The 25,278-nt window shown below is 42.0% G+C and overlaps 1 protein-coding gene across 1 annotated transcript in view; it reads right to left on the bottom strand.

Annotated features, from left to right (window-relative positions):
* LOC143282209 (sodium channel protein 1 brain-like) overlaps positions 1-25,278 on the bottom strand; it is a 147,542-nt gene that overhangs the window by 104,169 nt on the left and 18,095 nt on the right. Inside the window, exons 10-14 of the mRNA XM_076587811.1 lie at positions 24,843-24,949; positions 21,251-21,587; positions 19,548-19,635; positions 9,301-9,489; positions 7,908-8,098 (exon numbers count right to left, since the gene is read on the bottom strand). Coding sequence (XP_076443926.1) covers positions 7,908-8,098; positions 9,301-9,489; positions 19,548-19,635; positions 21,251-21,587; positions 24,843-24,949 — 912 coding nt within the window. The remainder of the gene's footprint in view (positions 1-7,907; positions 8,099-9,300; positions 9,490-19,547; positions 19,636-21,250; positions 21,588-24,842; positions 24,950-25,278) is intronic.

The following is a 25,278-nucleotide window of genomic DNA, read 5'->3' as shown; positions in this document are numbered from 1 at the left end:
ACCCTCCTCCGCCCCCACACACACACCCACACCCGTGCACACACATGCATACACACGGCACGCGCGCGAGCGCACACACATACATACACACACACGCATGCACACACACACTAACGGCACCCCCTCCCTCCCCACACAAAGATTGACAGATGGATAGGACAGCGAGTCAGAGAGAGAGAGAGAGAGAGATGTCATCAGTATAGAAGTTCCAGAAACATCCGGGTGTTCAAAAGGTACAGTATTGTTACTGTCTCTGAAATCTATGTGTGGCAAGTGCAGCATACTACAGTGACTACCACTATCACCACCAATATTACTTGGACATTTGTCACGATTATGATAGAACGAAATAAACAGATTTTTGCATGCATAAGAAATAGAACGAGAGAGAAAAAAAGAGAAAAAAAAGAGCAAAACAAAACACGATGAAATGAGAAAGCAAGAAAAGAACAACAGCAACAATAACTGATACAATAAATAAGACATAACTGACCCCTTTGTTACTGTCTACAGTAATTCAAAGATCAGAGCTATTTACTGTTGGAAGGGGTGAAGATGTTTATGCAGACTTGATTTGAAAATAGGAAGAGACCTGCCCGTTTGTATGTGCAAAGGAAGGGAGTTCCACAGGGATGCACCCGAAAATGCAAAACTATTTTTGAACAAATCAATTCGGGTACGTGGCAAAATGTATTCGTTAGAGCCGTATCAGCATGAGACTCGTGTAAGCAGGCGTTTGAGATATTGTGGTGCCAAGTTATTGTGTGTTTTGTACATGAGTAATGCTTTGTTGAATTCTAGCTGGTTTTGAAGTGGAAGGATATTTAATCTGGCTTGCTTTTCTAACGTTGACAGTGAGTTATCTGGTAGAATTAATCTGGCTGCTTTCTTGTGGAGAGAATTTAGTTGCTTAAGATGAACATCTGCAGCACAGCTTCAGACAACAGATGCATAGTTGACGTGACCGTGAGCGTGGAAGAACATTTTGTGAGCTTCACTGTTTATGTAAGGTTTGAGCTGATTAAGAACAGACTTTGTGCCAAGCTTTTTCAGACAGAATCAATGTGAGCTTGCCATTTCAGTTCTTCATCAATTATGACTCCCAAGACGTGGTGCTCGCGAACTTGATCTATGGAGGTATCATCGACATTCAGGGTGAGAACAAGGGGATTTTCTTGGTGTTTTTGTCTTGACGTGATAATCATACTCTTTGTTTTTTTTAGGATGGAATGTCATACAGTTGGATTTGCACCATTTAGAAACATCATTTAAGCCCGTTTGAAGAGAATTCTGAACTGAGGCAATGGTGACAGCGCTGGAATGAAGGGAAGTGTCATCTGCAAAAAGGTCACACAAGATTCTTGAGTCTGATAAAGACAAAGGAAGATCATTAATAAATATTCAGAATAGAAGTGGCCCTAAAACAGATCCTTGAGGAACTCCACTTTTTATTGCTCCCGTAGAAGAGAATCTACCATTGGTGAATACATGTTGTGTTATGTCGGTAAGGAATGATTCGAAAAAGGACAACGTGGTGGGGTCTCTGAGATACAATGACAATTTTGTGAGTAATATTTCGTGGTCAACGAGATCAAAAGCTTTCTGTAAGTCAAGAAAAACAGCGCCTACGATTTCACTGCAGTTGATGCCAGACAACCATGGATCACACAGATGGACTAACGCTGTTTGACATGAGTGACGATGTCGGAAACCCGACTGCAAAGGATGGAAAAGTTTGTTTTTTCCAGATATTGCATAAGATGTTTATGAACATGTCTTTCGAGTGGTTTCGACAATTCAAGCAGGGGGTGACAAGCCCTAACAGGCCATCTAGTGGTGCTTGGAAGAGGTGTTTCTTCTGCAGGAATAGAGGACACTGGAAGTCAGAGCACTGCCAGTACAAGAAGAGGCAGTCAACCCTAGCGTGTACCCGAAGGGACCCCCTGTTGCAACACCCATTTCAGTGGCAGTCCAGACTGACACCCCTCTCCAAGACCCTCCAGTGTGCAGATACTGTCTGAGGGCACAGGAGCAGTGGGGAGAAGTCACCCAAGAAGTGGATGAAGCTACGACTCTTACATACAAGGTCAGTGTTGAGACCCCTTTTACAGGTCTGGCGTCTTATCCCACACAAGAGTCATGGTGATGGTGGAAGCTATGATGGACACAGCCGTGAAAGGTGAGGTCAGTGTACAGCTCCCTTTCACAGGTCTGACGTCTTATCTGGATGGAGTCATGTTGGCAGCCATGATGGACACAGCCGTGAAAGGTGAGGTCAGTGTACAGATACCTGTCACAGGTCTGACGTCTTATCCGTACAGTCATGGTGGCAGCCATGATGGACACAGCTGTAACAGGTAAGGATGAATTCACTGAGACTACCACCTTTTGGGGTAATGGTCAATCTGGTGTTAAGTCTGATCTGACAAAAACCTTGAATCCACCAGTTTTGGCTAATGTTCATGGGAGTCCGCATAAGCGCTCACAGTACCCAAAATTGAGCAAAATACATAGCCTGAGTGGGGCGGGCAGGACTCAAAATCTAAGTGCAACTCTGAGTGAATCTGGTTACGGGCACCCAGACTCCGGTACGACTTGGTCAGGCAAAGCCTATTCAGGCCGAGCTCGCGGAGGGGGGGGTAGGGGTGGGTGGGGGGGGGGGGGGGGGGGCAGTCATTTTCACCCGAAAGGATTCTGGCCTTGGAGGTCGGAGCCCTAAAGAAGGTGAATCTCCTAGGGGTTTGACCCTTTCGTATCGGACCCAAGCTACCAGGAGCAATGCTGAAAAACCGGCACATTTTTGCAAAGCTCAGGGGTATGGTGCACTAGCAAGACTCAATGGCACCACTGAGCTGCTGCTTGGACCAATGAGAACCCACACTAGAGCGCTTGTGGGAAACCAGTGTCTCTTACTGAACTCATGTGTTGTGTCAACCAATGTTTTGAGTGAGTCAGTTGCAGGTGCCCGGGTGTGTTTGCACAGACAATCCCCATGGTGAACCGGACCAAAGCACAGAAGAGTCCCTCTGTGACTCCGGGGAAGATACCAACCCATGCTCTTTCTGAGCGGGAGCATGATGGCCATTTGGGCAGTGCTACTGGCGCCAACCAGGTACAACCAGGAAGTGCGTTGCGGATGCAGCACTCTGGCTCCCCCAAATGTCCACCGGCCACAGACAAGCTGAAGGGAGCCAGACGGTACCAGGTTCGGTATCGTCATCCAGAGGTGATTGCCGGTCAATAACCAGAAATCGGCGATCCCCAGAGCCCAGAGTAATGGATCCTGGGACCCCCAAGACAAAAGGAGGGGGGAAACAGTGAGACATCAAAGGAAGAGGGCATGGCAAGGGTCCTCTGGGCTCTGCAGGGAGTCAACTGTGACTGACCGTCCCCAAACAGGGGCACTGGTGCACCCTGTCCCTCAGTCTCATGATTTGGAGGTGCAGGCATCCACTTCGGACAGTCACAGCCTCCCCACAATGATTTTCTAGTCAAGAGGCTGGGCACGCATCCTCAAGAGGCCGCTGAAGACGCTTGCAGTGGCAACACGAGTGTGTAAGGTGGAAGCGGTGAACATAAAGATCATGCCTTGGGACGCCACGTGCCCAGAGAATTCAACGTGCGACTGGATCCGACTCTGCTTTTTTTTCCTGAAGTTGAGGTCACGATGTGGCTGTCATTTGATTATGGTATGACGCTCCCCGAGTTAGCGCAGTTCATGGCATGGCAGGGCCGGCTGACGGATGCTGACAATAGCATCACAGAGTTAGCAGACTGCAATGGCCGCCATGCCACGCCTTTTGGGTGAACCTATCCTGGATGTGTACAGCTTTCATCCATTGACCTCGGCAACGGCCATTCTTCATTGGAAAGCAACCCTCATCACCTCCGGCAGATCAACCGTTGGGCTGACGAAAACCATGGCAGATCAGCTGTGCTGGCCTTACGGCCAGCCTAGAGACAATGGACGATACCTGGCCACCAGTCTTCGATGTGCATTTCCACTTGGATCACACCATCCAGGTCATGCAGATTCAGGCTGGCTCTAGCTTGTCTGCATTACTGGATGGTGCCTACATGCCAGCTGGGAAGGAGGTCCATTTGACTGGGACCTGTGCCCCCTCCTGTGATCCCAACATCTACACCACACTGCAGGAGTGGGAGGCCTACCCAGAATAAATGGAAGTTGCCATCAGGCTGCACCCTGAAGAGCTGTTGGAGGCCTCTGCCTCAAATGCCCTCCAGCTCTTCCAGTGAGATTGTTGGTTTTGCGAGCACCTTGGCCAACCAGCTAGTGAGGACTGCCCGTACGTCTGCTGCTCCCCCTGGAAAAGGTTCTTTCATCATAAAGATAGGGGGAGTGTTGTGAAACGGGGTATAATAAGACATTTACCCCGAGACTGCCATCACCAAAGGGCGGTCACTCTTACAAGCGGAAGCAGACAGCGCTTGCTGACAACAACTCACCGGCACTCAGACATCAACTGAGACAGCAACCAGTAAACAAGTCAGTCAACTTCCACCCTTCACACTGACAACTTCGTCTCTGCTCCACTGGCTCAACTACTGCAGAAGAGGCAGACTTCGCTCTGCACTAAACTACGACAATACACTGAAGTTCGTCCGCCACCAACACCCAGTTGGACATTACCAGTAGTATTTCTCCTATTCAACGGTCAGTGTCACGTGCCAGTTACGTATACATCCATAAACCCCCTAAAGTGTGTTACCCACATAGCCATCCTGAACAACTAGGGTAGCGACACTTTATTAGCAACGTTTACACCGTTGAGGCCAATAAAAAAAACCCTGGTATATGTGTCATGATATTTCCTCAAGAATGTAGGAACACGAGATGCAAAGCTTTCATGGCCCACGGGTGATTACGTATGTTAAAGAAAACAAGGAAAAGGAATACGCCCCTCACAATTGAAAAAAAAATTGTAACCCAACCACAAAAACCAGATGTTGTTAAAAGCATCTCTCCTGGCTAAAATTCACTTGGCACAAATTACACCCCTCAATGGCTTGTTCGTGACGTTATGCAATGATCTTCACTTATGAGCATTCATTTGTTTGCTGAGCAAAACAATCGAAAAAAATCCATGTTCCATTTTCTGCGGTAATATAAACAATAATGACTTTGAACAAGTCCTGTTCGATGAAATTATGAACGGCGGATCAAACACATTCTCCCACACCGAACATTTTTATCATGACGTCGTTTCTGTGACTCGGGTTACGTTGACCAGAGGTGTGCACACAATCAAAGTCACGAATTAAAAATAATCCTAGTGGTGGGAAAAGAAAGCTCAAATTCAACGCTTCGCTGACTCCATCAATTCAAAGCAATTTTTCAACTCCACCAAGACAGTCTTCGGTACTTCGAAATCTGCCCCCCACCCCTCCCCCTTTCATACACACGGCCTTGCTGTCTACTGATTGAGTCACGTTCATCAAATACTTGAGACAGACACAGAGAGAGAAGTTCATCCCTCTCCATCTCTCCCCAACAGTAATTTTCAATGAACACATTCAAATAAACGTGAATTACGTGCTGAGTTCATCTTTCTGTTTTACAAGCTATAAAGCTTTTGTTGACTCCATAAAATCGACTGTAGTAGTCAATGGTCAAAGTACAGATTTGCTCCTCATAGAAAGGGGCTGTAGCCAGGGTGATCCACTTTCTCCATATTTGTTTATACTATGTGTGGAATTATTAGCAATTATGATAAGAGCAGATAAAGAAATGAAATGTATATAATTGATAATACAGAATATATGATATCTCAATTTGCTGATGATGTTTAGGTGATGAATATTGGAGATGCTGTATCCTTTGAAAGATCTGTTCATGGGGAAGAAGGATCTGACATGTTTTCAGGGTTTTTCATGAATGCACACACAAAAAAACCCAACCACAAGCTATATGGCTAGGAAGTGGGAAAAATATATATATATACGTATATGCAACCTATAAACATTAAATGGGATCCAGAAAAAAATTTTTTAAGATACTAGGAATATGGTTTACGAATAATGCTAAAGATTGAAAAAAATAAAAAGATATTTGCAGAAAAACCATCTGAATGGAAGGCTCTGTTTGAAATATGGATTAAAAAAAAAAAAAAAAAAAAAAAGAATTATTACACCTTTAGGACGTTTTCGAGTATTGAAATATCTAATCTTACCAAAACTAATTTACCTTCCAAATCTTCCGTACATTTTTAATAAATGATTCTCAGAAATTGTTATTTCAGTTTGTTTGGAATGGCAAACGAGACAAGATAAGTTGAAAGACAACAACAAAAAGTATGGAGAAAGGAAGTTTAAACATACCAGATGATTATAAGAAAGTACATCGAAGTTAATTATTAACTTAGTTGAGAAAGTTCAGAACTACAAAACAAATTGAAAAATATTGCAACTGAAATGTTTCCATTTTCAGTGAAATAGGAAATTATGGACCTGTTTATGCACTGCTAATTAAAGGTAACAATTAATTTTGGAAATACACTTTATGGCACATAGGGAATTTCCATGTCAATGCAAACCCAAAATCAAACACAGATCCTCAGTCAGAACTGGTTTCTATAATGATAAATTGAAGATTTGAAGTATTACGATAAATCATGGACGCTGGATTAACAAAGGGGTTTACTGTGTTTCACACTTTCTAAATAACAATGGAAGATTTCTGACCCAAAATGGAATCACCAGATTTTTTAGAGCAATGAAATTATACATTCAACAGGTAGCACTTTGTGTGCCAACAAACCAAAGTACACATGATATACCTGGGATTTTAAAAGTAAAATACTAATTATCTAAGGGATCACGGGCATACTACGTGGCTTTGACATCTGATGATACACTTCCTAATGCTAGTCACAAATGGTATGAGAAAATGGGAACAAACATATATTGGGAAAAGACTTTTAATAAATTTCATGAAATATAAAACTTAAGTGGCTATAAATTCCCATAATACACAGAATCACTGGAACAGATGCAAATTTAAAAGAAACGGGAATGGTAAATAGTAATAATTGTGACTTCTCTTTAGAAGTTAAAGATAGTATCGAGCATATTTTCTGGCGATGCGATCACTCTAAACGTTTTGGGGTAAACTTATAAAATTCACTGAAATCAAAATGTACAATTAATGCAAATTTAAATTTAATGAGAATATTTTTGGTTTCCATATTGATATGATTACAGACCAAGTACTGATTTGTTAATCCTGCTGGGGAAGATATATATATATATGTGTGTGTGTGTGTGTGTGAATTAGATAACACGCGTTACCCCCATGCCATGCTTTTCTATAGTGACACCATCGGTCAGCACATTAACAGCGCCTACCATAGTCTTACTCATGTCAAGATTGCAGCTGTATGGCAGAACCAACTGAACAGAACATACAGAAAACACATGGAGTCACATATTATCGCCCGCCTTGGCACACTCCACCCAGCGGGCCTCAACACGAGAGAGTGACCAGTGGCATCACCAGCCTCACCCCACCACCAATTCAAACCACTAAATGTTCTTTGAGGCAAGATAACGGGTGCCGAGTTGTTAATCGTGTCACCAATTCAACTGTTCAGCAAGTTTATTCTAGTTAATCCAGGACCCTCTTTTTGGCATGTAATAAACACGGCGAGGATGAAATTAGTGTTGCCCACTGATCTCTGCCCCGACCTTCCCCTCTCTCTTTCCCTTCCTCACATCTTAAAGGAAGGCGTGTGTGTGAGTGTCTTCGTGACAGCGATAGTGTTCTGAAAGCAGAAGCGTTTTGTCAACGTTGACCAAAAACAAGAAAACAAAAAACAAAAAAAGCAACAAAATCACATATCGCCTTACTATTTCAAAGTTCCTCCCAACCCACGTGCTAGTAGCTATACCTGGGAATGCCGTTGGGGAACTGGAACTTGTCGTATTTGTCATGGAACAGCTGCAGGCCAATGATGGCGAAGATGTAGAGGATGATGCCCAGGATGATGGTCAGCTGGCCCAACGCCGACAGAGCGTTGCCGATAATGGTCAGCAGCGTGTTCATGGCCGGCCACACCTGGGCCAGCTTCAGTATTCGTAGCTGCCGGCACACACACCAACATTATAATTTTTTTTTTTTTTAAACCGTACAAATACATGAACACATAACACCCCCACGCTTTCCCTCACTTCACGAGAAGACGCGGGATTGGGAGAAAGCCTGGTCGTTTACCTGTCACGCCTTTTCACAAATCACAAGAAACATCACAACTTGATTTGGTCCCGTTTTGACGCTCCCTACGCGATGATAAAGCATTCTAAAAACACTTTTTCTGTCACAATAATGTAGAAAGATGTTACATTTTGATGTTACATCCGTCGGAAAAGACAATGTTCAAGTCTTGAAAATATTTCTGTTTGAGTGATACACATTGCAATAATCTTGTTTGCTGTAATTTCGATGTTGATGCATTGCAATGATCCATCTAATGTAAAATGCAATAAATTGGTGTCAATTTCAGTGTTACCACCGTCGATGTCTTCGCTAACGTTATTATCACCGTCATAACGGTTGTTGTCTCCATCCCCCTTTCTCTTTTCCTTTTCTCTCATTTTTCTCTCTGTTATGAAAACAAGACAAGAAACCAATCCCGATGGCAAAGGAAATGTTTTGTTTTTTTTTATATAAAAAAATAAAATAAAGGGCACTTCCCACGCTTTCTGACACATGGTGCCTTCCACACTGTCTCGCAATTCGGAGCGTGGCAGGGGAATGACCACGCTTTTTCGCAGTCCTTCGCTTTCTCGTAAGCTGAGGAAAAGCGTGCGCCTGATAGTATTTTGCAAAACATCATATTGCACAGAGACAGGCAGTCACGCAGACAGAGACCATCGTTAAACAAGGACAAAGAGAGAGACAGAAAGAGAAACGGGCAGCCAGCCATGGAGGCAGGCAGACAGAGGGAGGAAAGGAGGGGCAGCAAAAGACAACAATACAAAACAACAACAAAACCCAGACCGGAACAAGGAGAAAGAGGACAACGACAAAAAAAAACAAGGAGCAGCAGCGGCAGGATGTATCAAAAGAGAGAAAAAAGGAATTGTGAGGGCGAAGAGAAAAACAATGACGAGAACGAGACAAACAAAAAAAAAAAAAAAAAAAAAAAAAAAAAAAAAAATCAAGAAGACGATCAACAACAAGACTAAGGTCTATCGTTAGAGAAATAGCTGGAACAGGAGGGGCGGGGGGGGGGGGGGGGGGGGGGAGGAAAGAACAATAAGAACAAGGTGATTTAGTCTTACCAGCCTGAAAGCAGTCAAGAACTGCAACCACTTGGTGTTAGTCGTCATGAACAGTTGCAGGACAAGGCTAATGCTGCTGATCAGAGATATGGTGAAGTCAAAGCGGTTCCATCTCCTGCCGAAATAGCCCTTGATACCAAACCCTATGATCTTCAATACGGCTTCCAAATCGAAGATTAGCGTGAACACCTGCCAAAGTCAGCAACCGTCTTCTTAATTGAAGATCATGATTATCATGACCATAATGATGGTGGTGAGCACAATGTTCATGATAATGATGAGTACATAATAATGATCTTCATGAAGTTAAAGTGGTTCCGCTTCGGTCAAAAAGCAGTCAAGGTTAATGTTAACGTCTTCATATGCCTGCCATTATGAACACGGGAGGGCATGAAAGAGCTGATGGAGATGTTTGGTGGTGAGGAAATCATCCTTTCGGTCATTAAAAAAAGTGTTACTCAATTGTTTAACCACAGCACTAAGATCAAGTCGGAAGCATGTGTCCATGCTTAAGTTCATTTGGCACATATTATACACATGCCTTGACTCTAAGGAACATCCAGCAGCGGTACGCCTTTGTAGCCATGTGGTTTTGCTACGATCTTGACGGGTGCGACTGCTTTAGTTTGGTCAACTATTCAATAGATCGTGTCGGAAGAACAAAACCAGTAAAACATATATTTGTGTTCGATTTTCGGATGCAATGTACACAATAATCGCCTCGGACACAACCAGTCCTTTCAACAAAATTCTATTGATTTGGTGTCAATACAAGAGATGAAAGTGTCATCGTTTTGTGGCGAGGAAATAAAAGTGTAACACTAATTGTAAAATGACTGTGGAAACATTGGTTTTGCATCTTTACGATTTGTGTGCCGATCCCAGAAGTGTATTGTCATAATTGGAATGTGTGAAAAGCACTTACCTTTTCCATTTTCTAAGCCAAATCTTTAGCTGACAGAGTATTTGTAAAGAAAATTAATTCGTATAGATTTACCATACACACACGCATAACACACAGAGAACTGAAACAGGTTTATTACATAATATCACTTTGTTTCCAAACGTGAGCCAAAAATCATACTAACCTGTCAGTTAAATACCTTTCAAAGATACGAAAATAAACTACCTGAACCATGATCATTGTTGACGAGGAGAAACAGAACAATTAATCTATGATAATGCTGCAGTGTTGCACTGGTAAATTACGCTTAATCTGTGTAAGTAAAACGGTAGTTTTCTCAAAAAGCCCATACCTGTTTTGAACACATTAACCACCAATGGCCTATCGCTCAATACTCTGTTTTTCTTTACTGATTCGTTTGCTCGTTCTTCTTATAGTATTAAAACATCTTTCAATATCAAGTTACATGTGGATTATCTGAAGTTACTGTTCAGCTCATTTCATCATTCATCTCAAACATATAGAAACTTATATGCATTAGTTTTCTAAAACATATTTAAAGACAATACGATATGGTGTACCCCAAGGTTCTTTTCTTGGTCTTATCATTTTCACTGTATCCCAAACATCTGCCTCTGTATTTATGTTTTGTGATTACTTGCAAACTACATCGCAGTTTATTCCAATTACTGTACTAATATGACAACAAAATTACAAGGAAATATCTCCCCCGAAAACAGCATATGACTGCGTATATGGCGGGTATAAAAACGGTCATGCACATAAAAGCCTACTCGTGCATACGAGTGAACGTGGGAATTGTAGCCCATGAACGAAATAAAAAATATCAACCAATTTGTCACATGAACAAAAATTGATTATGTGTCTTATTTTACAGAAAAGTAAAATGTAAAGGCATAATCGCGAGAAAAAAACGTCAAAGCAAGTCAACAGATACATTTCTACTTCTAGAGTTAAAATTTAAGAAGTAAATTCACACAGTGTACTACGTATCTTCATTGACAAAAATTTACATTGGTCTGACAAGGGGAGTTTGCATTGCACTCCCTGTTCGGTTGTATATACTTACCATGTCAAACTAATGAAGACTAGTCCTGTCGGTTTGCTCTTTGTTGGTAAAACTTCGCGGATAACTCAGTACTATAACGCCTCTACCTAGCCAGTTGTCGGCTCAAACAATCAGAGTCTTATGTGCTGAATCATTCTGTGGCCAACAAAGAATGCCCCATGCGAACCATGGTAAGAACTGTCATTGGAGTTTGAAATTTTCAGTATATCTGACCAAACATGGAACACAATACACAGTATCATAGTCATGTACTGTACCATGTTAAACTTGATGAAGAATTCAAAGCGAAAGGGTGACGAAAACTTACTGGCTTGTATGGGGAGACTTAGTAAAAGAAACAGCTTTGTTAGCAATGACAAAGGAAAGGAAATCCCTTGGAACCATCAGGCCTGGTCCTTCGGAATTTTTGTCCGCAAGGCCGAGGGGGTTACCGTACACCTCTCCACCCCCATCCCCCTCCAGGAATGATGTAGACAAGTCTTAAAATGTTCTTCGGGATCTGCTAAACTCATTTTTACATGTTCTCAAGAAAAAAATTGGGACGCACTCTGAGTTGCTGCCCTTGTCACAAGGGTACACTCTCGCGCACCGCTCAAAAATGAAGACACGCTCAACTTCAAGCCCCATAAATCATATTCATATAAAGGAAATAAAGGTCTTTTCTATACGAACAAACATCCAGATTTGAAATATCTTCATTCATTCATTCACAATTAAGGTTTGTATTGGCCTGCAATCAAATCTTCGACGAATTAACGTAAAATTGTCCGGTTGTTTTATTTCATCACTTCAATATCACTCTTTCTGAAATCATTTTTATACAGAGACCTGCAGGAGTCTTCTAGAAATCATTTCAGTACAATTGGTTGAATATTTGACGCTTTGGGGAGTCACACTGGTCGAGTTCCTTCCCCTACCCCCAAAATGCTGTTTTGCCAGGGATCGCCTTTGAGTCGCAAAATCGTGTGGTTTTTGTGGCTAACATTTCCATATGCCATATTCCCCTGCTTCAGAATACAAAAAATACTAATTTGAAGAATTTTCGTTCAAAACACATTTTCCTTTATATGAATATGATTTATGGGAATTTGAAGTTGCGATTGTCTTGATTTTATTGACAGGGACGTGAGAGGGTACCCTTATGCAAAGGGCAATAACTGTGTGTGTCCCATTTCTTTTCTTGGGAACATGTAAAAATGAGTTATGAGTTTAACAGACCCCGAAGAACATTTCCTGCACTGGTTTTTCGGTTAGGCAGGGCATGTTTATACTCAGCATGGCCAGAGTCGAGTTCAGCCTGGTACAATGCTTAGCGAGAGATCTGCATCCTCGGGATCTATAAAGATATGATGGCACCCTCTGCACGTTATTCAGCGTCAAAGGATCTCCGTCACTGTCCTCTTTAGAAAAAAAAACCCAAATAAACCACGCGCACTCTGTGCGTGTGCGCGTGTCCGGCATATTTTGTGCTGTGTGTGTGTGTGTGTGTGTGTGTGCATGTGCGCGCGCCTGATTGTTAGCATTTGCAACTTGTAGTATTGTCTTGGTGTGTATAGATTGTTTTCATGTGCAGAGGTATATCATTATGCGCGATTGTTTATGTATTGTTTCATGTGAGGCGCTTAGAGACCACTATGCATCGAACAAGTACTGTTATTATCATTACTATAAAGGAGGCCTGGTCAAATTTTCCTCAGGCTCCAGCCAGGGGTCGTATTCAAGAGACCATCGTGCCTGCGGGTAATCTGCCTGACGGCATGGCAAACTGCCCGATGGTTAGCAATATCCGGTATTCAGGAACACAAAAACCTGCCTGCGGTTCTTCAAACCTGAAGGCAAAATTTACCCTTATTTTCTGCCAAGGGTGACTGCCCACGAAGAAGAGGTAAATATGACGAATCCTTTTGTTGCGTTGGTTTTGCAAAGGGAAAACAGGTGTTTTGCTGACAGACCGTGTCTTAATACGGCCTCTGATAGTTTGATTTTATCCTTTGTTCGCTTGGCAGTCAAAATTGACGAACTGAGACTGGCAGACGTCACTATATTCCGTATGATTGACGCATGTAGCTGTGGAGTGCACTTGCAAATGATAAACTTTGGAATGCCCGAAGTTTGCAGATCATCAAAATTCGTTTTTTGCAGAGAAATATTTAAATCCGAACTCCGTTATTTCATTTCATTTTTACAGTTAGCTGAAAAGCAGGGAGGACAATGTAGTACAGCATAAATCGAGAATGGGGTGGAAAATATCACAACAGTTTTTATACTTTGCACACAAACAGAACAGGACCTAAACTTGATCCTATGAAAAATCCGCCAAAATTCATGCCCAGCAACATGGAAATTTATCGCGTTCATTTTTAAATTTTTTTTTTAAAATCATTTTCGCTGTGATAATATACGTCCGAAATTTGGATGGTAGGGACAATGTTTATAATATCCTTCAAATTCAAACTGACATTGCTGCTTCAGCTGTACAAGCAATGGAAGTGAGCACATTTATCCTCATAATCACATTCGCTTGAGTTGTCTCGTCATGTAACTCGACACAATTACTTGGCCCTGGCCAGGAGCCTTACTTTTCTCAATAAATTTTTCTCGCTTAACTCGACCTCATTTATATAGACACCTCGCATGCATCGAAAAAAATTGTGCCCCTGTTTAGTTTTCCCCTGATGAGTCGACACTAACATAGAACGTTCAAGCCAGCTGAGAGAGTAATGGCATTCTGATCGCTGGCTTCCTAATCTAAAATATAACACCAAAGTGGTGTTGGCCTTCTAAAGAAAGGTAGAGAGCAATTGCTTTCGTTGTTGTGCATTGTGCCAAAGCCGTGTACTACAAGCCCCGGGCTGAAACCGCGAATATTGCGAACAAATCCTCACGTCCAAGCCGATGAAGGAGGAAGAACGATTTCCCTTGTCACTTTGAACTGGAATGCTTTTTTGTCCGTTCCAAACACCAGTTTATACTAACACATGTACACAAAATAAACAGACACATGCAAATCAACAGATAAAACTAATAACCAAATGTTTAACATGCATCATGTACCAATACAACAAAGAGGCATACAGGGTCGGATTTATTACATCTTCAGACCTATTGCCATAATCAGTGTCTGCATCGCATCATGTTCGTAGAGGGACCACAATGTTCGTAGAGGGCCTCAATGTGACAGCCTCAACTGTAACCATTTCAGCTACCATCCAACGTCGGAAAGTGGTTATCGGCGCGGAGTGACGGCTGGGAGGACGCGGGTTCGATTCCCAGCGGGGGTGGGTTTCTCGGCCCGCGGACGGCTCCTACCCAGTGTTGAGTGTGCTGCTGGCTTGAATGGGAAGACTGGGACCACACAGTCGAGTATCATCCACTTCACGGATGCGTCTTCGGGTGAATTGCTCCAATTTCCTAACCAACACAGCAAGTGTCTGTATCTCTCGGGCCTTGTTAACCGCTGGGATATCATTATGAAAGGAAGCGTAGAGTACAGCCTTGTCACATGGTCCCAAAGCGTAAACGGACATCTGTAGCAACATCGTCATCATAATCATCATTAGAATCATCCACCTTCATCATCAATTAGAAAAAAAAAGTCCCGTATTTTGTTGCCTTTCATGCCTTGCTCTAATGGTGAACTCATTTTCGACCCCCCGCCCCCCTCCCTCCTTCCACTTCCATGCTTGGAGTGAGTCCTGTCAAGGTCTTTGGTGTCAACAGATTCATGGGGGACTGATGTTGGATAGGAGGGACGTGGTGGCGGTCTCCACCCTAGGGGGACGCCCACTCAGTCTGGCTCCGCGACTAAGCAATCATTGTCGTCAGTAGGGGGCTTAGTAGGTGGTGTCCTAAGTACGTTAAATCAGAATAGGCACTACTGAACACCACCGAAGTGACTCAGCAGCAGTGCAGGGTCTCCTCTGGTGTGCGGCCTCCTGACGACCTGATATCGATGGTTGCCTGTGGCCGACTGTCGACACTGTGACTGCGACAGATGAACCTAGGAGTGGCTGTGTAAGGAGAACTCGGAATTAGCGGCGTGGAAGTATTGCCAATAAAACAGAAGCAGATTATGGGGCAGAAAAACAGTTAGCTAGCAGTCCACTGTTGTTTGATTTCACTTTCCAAAAATGTTTTTTCCATTTCCATTCTTGAAATGAGGTGTTCCGTATCATTACTCCTGGAGGCAGTGAATCAGTCCGTCTACGTGTAGTTGTGTCCTAATGTTTTCTTATCAGTTTGTTATTGAAATAATTTGCTTTTGCATTCTGTACCTTGATACAACATACCCATTGTATTTTGAAAATTCTTAATTGTTTCAATGAAGCTACAACACTGTAAAGTCTTCACATTTCGATATTTATGATGAAAAACATAAATAAAAATAAAAATAAAGGAACACCGTCTTCAATGGATGATCAATCTAATAATACCCGTTGGAAATTAATCCAGCAGAAACCGTGTATGATTACTAACCAAAATGTTTATGCTGTGATAATACATTCGGCATTAACATCATGTATAGTTGAGGCAGATAGTTCAATTATTATACTTTCATATTACAAAATACCATACCAGAATATGCAATATGCAGTGTTTATCAATATATTTCCAAAATATGTGCCACGTGTTCTAAACTTATCAATGCCTAGATTCATAAGCATAACAAGTACCTTCAAATGAGAATCGAGATAAACAGTTCTTTCCCGTACGTCGTGGGTGTGAAATCACCCAGACAAGTGTTTTTGCTCTGTAACTCAAGTAATATTGAAGCCACTTCCACATAATTTCATGACTTTGTCCATAATATAGTTTACTACATATCCACTGAACATTATTTTCTTTTATACATAAACAAAGAAGTTATTAATCAATTAATGTCCCAGTACGTCATGGGTGTGACGACACCCATACTCCCAAAGAATAAACCTTGCACGCCGTACGTCGTGGGTGTGGAGCCACCCATGCAAAGCTTGCGCGCCACGCGTTGTCGACATGACGTCACTTGGGCTCGCTACAGAGAGAGATGAGAGTGACCTTGTCTTTTGTTGATCGTATCCCGGTTCAAGTCTGCGGCAAGTTTTACTCTAAAGTTGTAACTAATTTCAGAAAACAATATTTATTGCACTAGATATCTTCAACAATATTGAATGAACTGTTTTTCTTGTAGAGAATGATCGGGAGCAACTGATTGATAGCTTTTTATCTAGTTGGAATTAAAGTGCCTTTCTAAGAACTGGATATTTTTGTAAGTCTGAAATCAATTGATCTAAAATCTAGTTGATATAGAAATTTTATTCTTATCCTAATCTGTTCAAAGTAGAGAAAACCCGACTATGGCTAAAAAAAGAAAGATAGTTGATATAGAAATTTTATTCTTATCCTAATCTGTTCAAAGTAGAGAAAACCCGACTATGGCTAAAAAAAAGAAAGAAAAAAAATGCCAGCCAGCCAGCCAGGAATGCCGAGATCTAGGCCAAGGGAAGGGGGGACTGATACCAGGCTGTTGCTGCTATGTTAGGGCATCTGCCTTGACCGAAAGAGGATGGGCGTGTAGCCGCTAAAAACAAAACAAAACCAACAACAAAAACAACACACACACACACACACACAAAAAAAACCCAAAAACAAAACAAAACAAAAAACCAAACCGTTTTTTGTAAGTAACAACATTCTCTTCTCACGGGCAAAACTTATTCACAATGCGCCTGGTCAAGCACTGGAGTAAATAGCCTACACGCACAAGTGGAAACTGCGCATGCAAGTCTGCTGAAGAAAAGTCAAATTTGCTTTACGGACAGGTGTGGGTTACTGTGCACCCACGACGTACGGCAAGGTCTTATTTCTTCAGTGAAACCATGGGTGCCTACACACCCACGACGTACAGCGAAGGGTTAGTTCGTACACAGAAACCATGGGTGCCTGCACACCCACGACGTACAGCGAAGGGTTAGTTCGTACACAGAAACCATGGGTGCCTGCACACCCACGACGTACAGCGAGGGGTCATTCCTTCTTAGAAACCATGGGTTTCTGCACACCCACGACGTACGGCGCGCAAAATTTTAGGCGACGTACGGGAAAGGTTAACCAACTGAGTTCAACACTTGACAGAAAGTGATATATATTTTTAACATTTTAGTTTGCCTCTTGAACATGGTTGACGTACACATTTTAAAAAATCAATTGTATTCTGTCTGCCATTCCACAATAACCTGAAGAAAATACTGTCAAATTATTTCGAAAAAAAAAAGCATCATCAATATCTGAGATATCAATAAAGTATTATAAATTTGACATAAAGAGAGTTTTTAAGACAGTGGCGTTTTTGTCGAGAAGTAGTAAGCTGACACTCATTCCAGATATTTAACATTTTCCTTATTTCAGCTATTTCACCATCATCATTGAATGTAGAATTCTATATATACATGTTGCTACAACGATTCCAAGGCATCTAAAACTGCCTTGGTCCCAATAAAAATTCTTGTCATCCAGGTAGTTTGTCTGATACCTTTTTTTTTTTTGGCCCAGCTGCTTGAGTTTTGTGAACATCTACTTTCATACCAGATGTTTTTTTGGGGGAAAAAAGAAGTAAGAATTCTAACAGATTAAACAAAGGATTCTTCGCTTCTTCTTCAAACTGTGATGGCTTGACCTTCATTGTTATGGATATCATTTATTTTTCTCATTTTCATGCAGCATATCTGATATCTCTGCAGACAAACAGATACAAGTAAGAAGATAGTCGGTTTCCCTGTCTTATAACATGATTAATACCGAACTGTGTACGAATATTCGTAATTAACAGGAATACATACAGATGTGTGTATAGAAAGCTTTTATTCATTTATTTCAGAGCAAAAATTATTTTAATCAAAATTCTTACAAATAAACGTCAATCAAGTAGTGTCAAATGCCTTCTCAAAATCTACCAACAGCACGAGATCAAGTATTTTCCTTTCATTATTATACACTAAAATGTCATATAGTGTGGGACATTTCCCCTGTGTATCTACCTGTCGTAAAACTCTTTCGGTTAGTGTGAATAAACCATGGTAAAACAGCTTTCAGTCCATAAGCAATACACAGCCATGCTATTTTGTTGTACGAAAGGATATTGGAATTCAGGTGCGGTTTGTGTGTGTGTGTGTGTGTGTGTGTGTGTGTGTGTGTGTGTTTGTTTGTTTGTTTATTTGTTTTTAAGCAATTCAATGTATTTTTGGTTTATTCCCATGCAAGTAGAAGAGAACTACAGTAAAATTTTGACTTAGAGATGAGATTAAGTACCCATATGGTCTTCCTCAGGAATCCACCCCCAATCTGGGTCTTACGCCAAACTGTCAAAAGGGTTGGTTTGGACAAAATGATATTTGGCAGTGTTGTTGGGAAGGCATTTCTGCCGACTTTTCACATAGTAATCACCAATAATGGAACTTAATGTGTGCAAGGTTTTAAAAACTATTTTGATTTTCTCCAGGTTGTCTAATATAATTAGCCTAATTTTCCTGGACTAACGTGTCAGAATGCGAAAGTGGCCCCTAGATTTGACAAGTTGGTGACTCTAATCGATGCTTTGCCACTGAAGTTTGTTTGTTTTTTGTTTTAAAAAAAAATATAAATATATAGTTGTCACACTGTGGCGTGGTCAAAGAGCATGCACAGACGGAAACCCCCGGGATATTTATTTATAGACCACAGGTTAGCTGCCTGAGTGCACTTGGTGTTTCTTGAATACGAAGATAACTTAGCCTTCAAAGTAAACTGTAACTGCGGATCCCTGCCCTGTCAAGGGTAACTTGCCTTCAGGCAAAATGATTTTTGTCTTGAATACGGCCCCAGGGCTGGATCACTTCCGGGGGGCGGGGGGGGCGGACACTAGTGTTGTGAAGGCAGGAATACACAGTCATCTCCAAACAGGGGGCAGAAAGTCTTTGCTTCCGCAAATTGAATAGTGGTACCAGGAGACGCTAGGTCCCGTGAAGGAGGTGCTGGTAACAGTGAAGGCCATTCTGAACGACCATTAATATTGGTCCCTCCACTGCAGCAGTGTGCACACTTGGAATGACACTACGTACTAATGGGTAAGCAGTGCTGGGCTAAAACCAGTGATGGGAGCTAGCCCTGGTCTAGAGGGGGTTGGAGTTGGTTGGAGTGCGACATGGACGGCTGCCACATACCCCTTTTAGTCCCCAGATCAAAGGTTCATGGGAAGGACTGGAAAGCTGCTCTTGCATCAACTCACACTCGTCATACCCTCTTGAAGGTACCAGAGGTCCTGTGGAATGGGGGCTGGAAAGCACGAACGCCTGTCACAGACCTCACCCCCTTGACCTGCAGGTGCCTTGTAAGTGGGGCCGAAAAGCGATGATCACACCAGTATCCTCTCCCATGAGGATACAGCGATGCTCTGACGTGGGGTGATAGAGGTGTGTTGCGGCATATATTGTCGCCCCTGCATTTTTTTGTCGCCGGCGACAATACGTGCAGACCCCTCACTGCATATATTATTATCGCCCAGCACATATTGTCGCCGGCGACAATTTGTACAGACCCTCACTGCACATATTGTCGCCAGTTGTCAGAGTAAAAAAAACAAAAACAAATCGGTGTAGATACGATTATAGTATTATGATGATCAATATGATAAAGATGATAGTGGGTGCGTGAGAAAGAGACAAGACCATGTTTTATTGAACCAGGCCTTCTGCCCATGTCAAAGGAGTGGAGGTTCACAATGGGGCTGACATGATGCCTGAACACTAAACAATGCGAGAGAGAGAGAGAGATGAATTTTGTTTCTGTGGGAAACAGAATAAGCAAACAGTTACTTTTTCATCCAGTCCTCGAAAGGGGAAAAAAGAAAAGATATGAAGAAAGTCCACAAGCAACGAGTAAACGTTAACATACAAAATCATAAAAAGATATATGTCGTTATTTTTCTGCGCATTCCACCCCATTCTTCCCTGTCTCTGTGTCTCTCTTTCTCTGCCTGTATCTCTCTCTCCCGTTTCCTTTTCTTTCTTTCCTATATGACGGTGAATTTTATCGGTGTTCAACTTTTTCATGGAATCAGTGTGTGTGTGTGTGTGTTCGCATGAATAGGTGTATGTGTGTGTGTTCGTATGAATATATGTGCGCGCGCGCGCGCGTGTGTGTACACGAGAGTGTGTGTACTCGTATAGATATGTATGTTTATGTGAGCGCGCGCACACTCAAGCAAACAAGCAAAAGCACTTTTTAAAGGCTAAAAGGTTAAGGCAAGATCAGAGCAAATACCTAACTTTAGCTTGATAATCCACTGGCCAAACAACGATGCACTTACGGCTGGGAATTGCACTGATAGGCTGAGCAGAAGACAGAGGCGTCTTAACACTGTGTTAGCCAAGAAATTTCACGAAAATACAGAGCAAACCAATAGGCACACACACATATATATATATGTGTGTGTGTGTGTGTGTGTTTTCAATAAATTATAAATTATGTCTGGACACTATGGAATTAAGTCAATGCAAATGTTCTAAAACTTTTAAACAGATTATATGAACGCACTCGTAAACTAGTTATATCAATACCCAACTCATTAACAACTGATGATTATAAATAGGCCATTGTGTCTAAGCTTAGAATACAACTAGGCTCTGTTGGTGCACAAAATTGTCACTGAAGATGTTCCTCTTTATATATATATATATATATGTGTGTGTGTGTGTGTGTGTGTGTGTGTGTGTGATGCATTTGTTTATTTGGGATGTGTATGTTTATGCATGTGCATGTATATACGTTTGTGTATGCGCCCTGCCTCTTTCAGTAATTGCATTCATCTTTTCTTATTATTCCTTTCTTTTCTGTTGATCCTGAGGGCAGGGTGCGAGAGAAAAAAAAAATCCGCATGTCTATGCTTACTCCGCTTCCGTCATGAAAGAAGATCAAATATGATGATGTACTTATACAACTACGTTAGTCCACGCACCGTGCCACTGGTGTGGATGGCATCCTCCATCTGCTGAGTCATTCCATGGTACTCCACGGACATCAAGGTGGTATTGAGGACGATGCAGAAGTCGATAAAGAGTTCAAAGAAGATGTCGCTGACTACGCAGTGGATCGTGTTCTGCATTCTGGAGCCAATAAACCCGATGCCGGTCGAGCAGCTGCGACCCTCGCTGGTGACTTGGGTTTTATTTTTACGATTCTCCATTTCTCCATTTCTCTGTTTCTTCGTTTCCGAAACGGCGAATTTCCACTTGTTAACCACTGAGGTCATACTTTTCAGTTGTTCTTCGGTCATAGAGGCTGCAAACATCCAAATTGGGGCTACAGCTGCAAAGGTGGTGATGCTATGCTGTTTGAGGAATGGATACATGAAAGACAAAACTACTGGCGTTGGTTTAGGGAGGACGGTTGAGGAATTATGACCCCTAAACGATTCATTCTCTTCACACAAGAAAACAAGTGATGCAAAAGAAACAAAGAGGTTTTTTTATTTGCAGTGATGTTGCGTATTCTAATGCTTGTTTCATGTATAATTGTGGCATGCAGCCGTTTGGAGGGAGGGGGAGAAGGGGTGGGGTGGGTTCGGGGGGTGGGAGGGGTTCAAAAGACGAAGTGGGGTATGGAATACTTCTGAATTTATTTATATCAGAATGAGATGGAAGCCATCTTAATCAGGCACATGGGTCTCAGACTTAGTCAGACGGAACGGAATGTATCGTTTCTCCGCCGACTGTTATTATTTCAACATTGTTCTTATGTTATTCTTTTTATGTGAGATACCATGAACACTGTCTTATTCTTTTTAATGTAAGTGAAATAACTTTGGACATTCTCTTCTGTTATGCCATTCTATGTGTGTTAGGAAACATAGATGTAAATACTGACCTAATGTGAAAACACTTCTGTCTCAATAACTCTTGCCTTGTGAAGATTGACAGTTAACTGCTGTTTGGAAACTGCAAGTTGATGAAAGTGTCTATCTGTACTCGGTTCATGACTGTTTCACTTCCATTTGTATTTGATGGAAGAAAATGAAACAAACTCACAAGTGCAACATACTCCATGTTCTTATTATCATAGAAAATAACCCTGATTCAAGTGCAGCAATGTTTTCCATGCAAATGTACACTTTTAATTACAAGTTTTACATGGACTTGCATTCTTGAGATGCATAGAATATACATGCACTTTGGACTTGATGACACAAACACAGAAACGCATACACATAAAATATACACATATTGACAAACATATACACACACGTACTCACATGTGTATGCAAACACACCCACACACAGTGAAATGGATTTAAATCAAATGAAAACACACACACACACACACAGAGAGAGAGAGAGAGAGAGAGAGAGAGAGAGAGAGAGAGAGAGAGGATTGCTGGACCCCTGTTACACAGTCCAACTGGAGTCTTTCTGTTGTGTGACTTAAGATATCATCTGTTATCATTGTATTTGATCGTTCTTAATTTATTTGATTATATTGATATATGTAATACTTACGGGATGCGTATAGCACTGTTCTAATCAAACCTTTCTTTGTATATCCTCTTTTATCCCGGCACACACACACACACACACACACACACATACAGACACTATAAACAAAATCAACTTTATCAGTGAGAAAAAACAAAACAAAAAATATAGCTACAACCTAATAGGTGTTTTGAATGATATATTCACAACTTTTGACCACCACTGCGGAATATCAGGTTTATTGTTCTTTTCACATCTGTCTTCTCTGGTGTAAATATTGCACGGCGTTCCATAGCAAGAACATAACAAGGGACGTTACTCATCCTCTGACCTCACTTTCCCAAGCAAGCGCACAAAAGCCAGCAGTTGGTCTCTCCATATACGGTCTTTGATAACACCTAGTATACTACACAAGTAATCTCGAGATTTAAAAATCGAATCGTTGTTACAAAAATTCACAAATGGAATCCAATTGAGTTGAAAATACAAAGGCTCCGATTAAGGATTTTTATCTTACGACTGAAAGAAATACTCTCCAAAACAAATAAAGCCAAAAAATTATTCAGAATATGCTTGAAAAAAATGGCACCAATTGCATGCAAGGGTAGCAGTATTAAATTCTTAAACTCCATCTTAACTTATTTGTGGATATTTCACTCGCCTACAGGCAGATCGAGCATTTACAAAAATGTGCCACGACTTATGGGATAACAAAAATGATAAAAACTTGGAGGCAATACTGTGTTCATGGTATTCACAAGGGAGGATTAAGCATTCCAAATCATGAAGTTTTCTTACAAACAAGAGGATGGGGTTGTAATATACTCCCTGTTTGGTTGAATATACTTACTATCTCAGATCGATGCAAACCAGGCTTATCGGTTTGCTCTGTGCTGGCCAGATTTCTTTGGCTAACTCAGTACCAACAGTACAAAGATGCTTACGCCAAGCCCGTCGTCTACAAAGCCAGTCAGCACTGTTTCCCAGCTTACTGCATCATTCCTTGGCCGACAAAGAATGTCCTATGTGAACTACAGCAAGAACAATGTGGACGGACAACTGGTCATGAAGCACCTCATGTTCTCTCGGATTCAAGCATCTAATGTATCTATGGGCTTGAGAGTTTGCTTTCAGAATGACCTATCTGAGAAAAACGACGACAAATAATGCCAGCAACAATGTCTTCCTTGTAGTACTCACTGTTTGAAATGAGAAGGCGTCTCCGACAGCAACGTGTGCTTCAAAATTATCCCAGTAGTATTTTGAGACACCCGACTAGACATAGATATTGGTCTTCATTCGTCTTGGGTAAGATGTCAGACAAGGGTCTTATTCTCAAAGAGGGGGAAGGCACATATGGGTCTTTGTTCTTAGCTGGAATCTCCGGAAGAAAACGGAGTGTGATGCATCTGACTCCTACGTCGGTCAGTGGCTTGCAAAAGAAGAAACGTAGTTACGAGATTAAGAATGTCAAACGGGATAGAACACAAGAACTAAAACAGTGCTTTCCTAAAGAAATCTTGAACACTGAACAAGTATCATAAAGGAACTATACTGGGGTTGTGAGATTATTTGAGAAGTCCCCACTGGATAGTTCTCTAGGAAGGAAGTCCGCTTTAAAGTAAGGACCTCCAAGATGCTTGATCTTAGTGCAGATAGCCGATCTGCGTCATCGAACGAACTAGTTGCGAGGAAAAGCCCTGTGGAGCTGTGAGCAAGACAGTTTGCATGGCGCATGCTATAAAAGTCAGTAGGCAGGACTTTGTCAAATAACCATTCCAGCCATGCGCGCCAGCAGAACTCATACAACGAATCAGTCCCCGACCTTATCGAACCAGAAACCAACGATTTAAGGTCTGAGGAGGTGCCTCCAACAGATATGGCCCTAAGAACAGAGGCTGTTCGAGGGGCAGAAAGCTTCAAATCTGATGGACAACTCGGACCTTACAGCAGCAATGCACGCAGGTGAAGCAACTGAGACATAAATCAGGAGTTTCTTGTATAGCATCGTCTCAAAGAGGTCTATCAACGGTCGGAACCACAGCTCCCGCACCCCATATCTTACTCGAGGCCTCCTTCAAATATTCACACAACACTTGCGGTCCTCCGAGGACTAAGTCCCCGCCACATGTAGTTTTTCCGTGTGAACGCCCGAACCCACAGTTGATGCATCTGTGAAGAGCGCCAACTGAAGACTGTGGGGGTTTGGGGAATGGCTTTGGGCACACTTTGGTGAGAAGAAATGAGAGGAGAGTAGCCATGTGGACGTTGTCTAGATGAAAATACTCATCCAGGCTGATCTCTATCTCCCAAGGCTGTGTCTTCTGAGATCAGTGGAGTTTCAGCTCCCACTGAAGAGGGAGCTAGAGGACCCTGTACAGGATCAAGATGGGCATCAGCGACTCAATCATGCCCAAAAGAGGTTAAGAGTTCTCGTTGTCATGTTGGAGAAATGACTGAAGCACAGGAGAAGGGCCGCCAATCGATCCAAGCAGTCCTGT

Source organism: Babylonia areolata, chromosome 5 (assembly GCF_041734735.1).
Source record: "Babylonia areolata isolate BAREFJ2019XMU chromosome 5, ASM4173473v1, whole genome shotgun sequence".
NCBI classification, from domain to species: domain Eukaryota; kingdom Metazoa; phylum Mollusca; class Gastropoda; order Neogastropoda; family Buccinidae; genus Babylonia; species Babylonia areolata.
Note: the sequence above shows the minus strand (reverse complement) of the source record. Positions and strands in the feature narration are given on the sequence as shown.